This window comes from Cucurbita pepo, chromosome 10 (assembly GCF_057944985.1).
Source record: "Cucurbita pepo subsp. pepo isolate OVF chromosome 10, ASM5794498v1, whole genome shotgun sequence".
NCBI classification, from domain to species: Eukaryota; Viridiplantae; Streptophyta; class Magnoliopsida; order Cucurbitales; family Cucurbitaceae; genus Cucurbita; species Cucurbita pepo.
Genome location: NC_141807.1, coordinates 18,389,760 through 18,393,148, shown reverse-complemented (window position 1 = coordinate 18,393,148; position 3,389 = coordinate 18,389,760). Strand labels below are relative to the sequence as shown.

The window sequence follows — 3,389 nt, the reverse complement described above, 5'->3', positions numbered from 1 at the left end:
CTTAAATAGAATTATCTTAGTTTCTAGAACCATTCGCCCCGACGACGTGGAAGAGGAAGACGAGAAAGGGGACGACCCCCTATTAGAGGTAGGGGAAGAGGAGAGGCCAAAGAGAGCCCACCTCAAGAAGGTTCAGTAACTAGGACAGAAACAACTGCACCTCCTCAAGCTGGACCGCTCCAAGTTGCACCACCTCCTGCAGAACCAACGGCTAGAATACATCCCACTACTAGTCTGAGAACGCGCATGTTGATCCAACAGCACTAACGACGACACGCATGTTGATCAAGCATGCCAATGAGAATGCGCTACACGTCGTTATGAGAATAATCATAAAGTTCTTACGCTTCCAAGAATTAAACGCACGTCATAGGATTCGAACCATCCAACTAGCGTGTGCCATGTGTCACACAGCTAGCGCGACTCTCTTGCCTAAGGTGAGTGGTCCTTGCACGTGGTAAACTCATATTTACGTGTAATTAAGAATTTTTACAATAAGGTGCTTTAACGTCAATAAATGCATATCTACTTTCACCAAAAAATTTATTATTGTTTCGAACTTGTACCCATGAATTCATTGTGAGAAATAAAATTTGGGCACGTTTACTTTGCACGCTAAGAAATTATAATTAAATATAAAAAAAAAAAATTCTAAAATTAGTCCAATAAAAATGTGATAAAAATTGTAAATCTAGTAAAGATTGGAGAGTTCATTAATGCATAACCACTCTTTTTAAAATTAGGTGTCAACCAATTTGATCCCAATATGTTATGAAAATTTTTATTATTTTTGTAGTTCTGTCTAAAGTTTGAAATTTGATTTTATTTTATAAAAATTCTTATGGGACTATTTTTATATGTTCGAATTTATTGCATTTGAAACGTTTGATTTTTAACAAATTATTTATGAAATATTTAAAATTTTAAGTATTTAGCCTTAAGATGAAAGGTTCCGAGGAAATTTCTTACACGATACATATATTGCAATGAAAAAAAGACGGTAATTTTTTGTCACTATTGTGACAATAGAGAACATATAAACGATAAAAGATCATATTTGGGGATCCACCGATCTTATTTATGATGGTTGTTAACCTTATTTAAAGCCAACCTCCTAGATTATAACTAAGAGAGAATGATTGGTGTCAACCCAAATACTTATACATACCAGTGCAAAGCAAACACCTTACAGCGGCTCTTGCTTAGTCTCATATTTGAAGTTGTAGCAATTGACGGCCGTATAAATTCCATCATCGTAATAATTAGTCACTTGGTCCCCATTCATAAGAGTGTCACGTTGAGTATACGAATATGGGACATCGCATTGACCTTTTGTTGCGAGTAGACTCACTCTCACCCTAGACATGGGTGGCACAGTTACAGTGTAAACGGTCTCTATCTCAGATGATTTTGATTTCGTTTTACCCCATGTATATTCACCAGAAAACTCCGCAGACATTTCAATTTTTCCCTCTGCAATCAGTGGAATACCCGTTTGAATTGTTGTCTGTACACCGAGTTTAGCAGAAACAGTGGAAGACCATGTATTACTCTCAGAAATCTCGTAACGGAGCTTCATATCTATAGTGTTTTCTTTACTGGAATTATTGCTAGCATCTCCGTTGGCCATGGTGATGACATGTTGTCCATAAATTCGTGCATCCAAAAGATGAAATATGACATTATAGATGCTTCTCGAAAGAACCAACTCTTGTATCTCCAAGCGTGCTTCCTTAGTGATGGTGGGGACACCAGCATTAAGACAATCTGTCTTACCCTCCGTTGTGAGCCTCTTGCAAAAATAATTGTTACCCAAATTACGAAGCGCCACAAACTTGTTATCAACTTTTACAGGCCAAAATAATGTATCTTTGTTATTTCCAGTGGTGTCATTTGAATCTGCCCAAATCCAATTTGGACTCCGTCTCCATAGTTTTCCAAAGTGGTTTGACTTAATACGAACATTTCCATCATTTGTTGTTGAAACTTCGTTTCCCACTTTTGGATCCCCAATATCATCAGCAGAAAATTGTAGATATGGAAGGCCTTGAAACCAGCATGCCTGAAGGTAACTTCCATTGTCACCTTTAAATGCAACATATTTGGGTAAAACATAAAATGATTCCCAATCAATAGCAACATGAAGATCGCAGAGGTTGGCGTCTGGAGTTGAATACCCCATATATAAGCACTTGTCCCGAGTTAAGCCATCCCTCCAACTACATGTATTGTAGCCAAGGTAGACATGCTTAATTCTATAGGCTTGATGATCTGGATCAAAGATGGGTTCAAACAACGTACACGCCCAGTTGGATTGATCCTCATTTGGTTCATCAGCTACTGCAACCACATATCGAGTGTTGATTGAAGGACAAACCCAATATTTGTTGTTGTAACAACACCTGATATTCACGTAGCCTTTGCCAACTTTAGCAGGCTCCACTTCATACTTTGTGTGAGGGGTCACCACATTATGTGCATCGTACTTGATGTATCCATGAATTTGAACATCTTCTTTTACGTACTTCAAATACAAGTCATCTGCCTTGGATTTGAAAGCCACGTACCTCGGGAGCACCATTTTCTCCTTTTTCTTGATTTTTATTAGCAAGTTTTCACTCTCGGTGGTTGTGCTTTAAAATTAAAACGAGAAGGGCTATTTATAGATAAATTTGAGAACTTAGATCAATAAATCAAAATGAAAAACTATATAATAATATGATTGAAAGCCGACATTAAATGAGGTAGTTGGGAAGATAAAATTAATACCTAGACCTGTCGGCTAGAATTAGACTTTGAGATAAAAACTATCAAATCAATAGTGTATTCAGTATGTCATCGGAAGACACTAAACAAAGCAATACCTCATTTTATGTCTTTTAAACATAGAATAATGTTTTATCTTTTCGTCTCAAAAGGTACGAGGAAAAGTAATTGTGTAGAATTAACAAGAACGGATACATAAACGAAAAAAAGAAGATAAAACGTAACTAATACATATCCAGAGATTAACTTTAGTAAAATGAGGCAAACTAAGATAATCGAAGCATGGTCTAGTGGATATCATTCCAACCGTTAGAAAATGTTCTTGAAATGGTCGATACATATAGTTTAAAGGTTCATACGGATTTTTTTCTCTACTCCCTCCCACATTTTCCGCTCCATTAGATCTGTAATCCGGGGAAAGAAAGCTATATTACGAGAAAAGTACAATTAAAAGTATAGTTGGTGTATTTCATCTTTCCTTTTAATTCGTCCCTCACTTAATTAAGGCTTTCTACACCCGGTTTAATGTCATTAAATGCATAACTACTTTCACCAAAATATTTATTAATATTTCAAGCTTTTACCTTAAGAATTTATTATCGAAAATAAAAATTGGGACAGGT

At 36.3% G+C, this 3,389-nt stretch overlaps 1 protein-coding gene across 1 annotated transcript; it reads right to left on the bottom strand.

Moving 5' to 3' along the window:
• Positions 1 to 1,186: 1,186 nt before the first annotated feature.
• On the bottom strand, positions 1,187 to 2,581 carry LOC111803768 (uncharacterized). Its single transcript, XM_023688306.2, has one exon. It carries the CDS (start codon positions 2,579 to 2,581, stop codon positions 1,187 to 1,189), a length of 1,395 nt encoding a protein of 464 aa, XP_023544074.2.
• Positions 2,582 to 3,389: the final 808 nt, after the last annotated feature.

Coding starts and splice junctions, on each gene's coding strand:
- LOC111803768 (XM_023688306.2), bottom strand. CDS start 2,581: ATGGTGCTCCCGAGGTACGTGGCTTTCAAATCCAAGGCAGATGACTTG.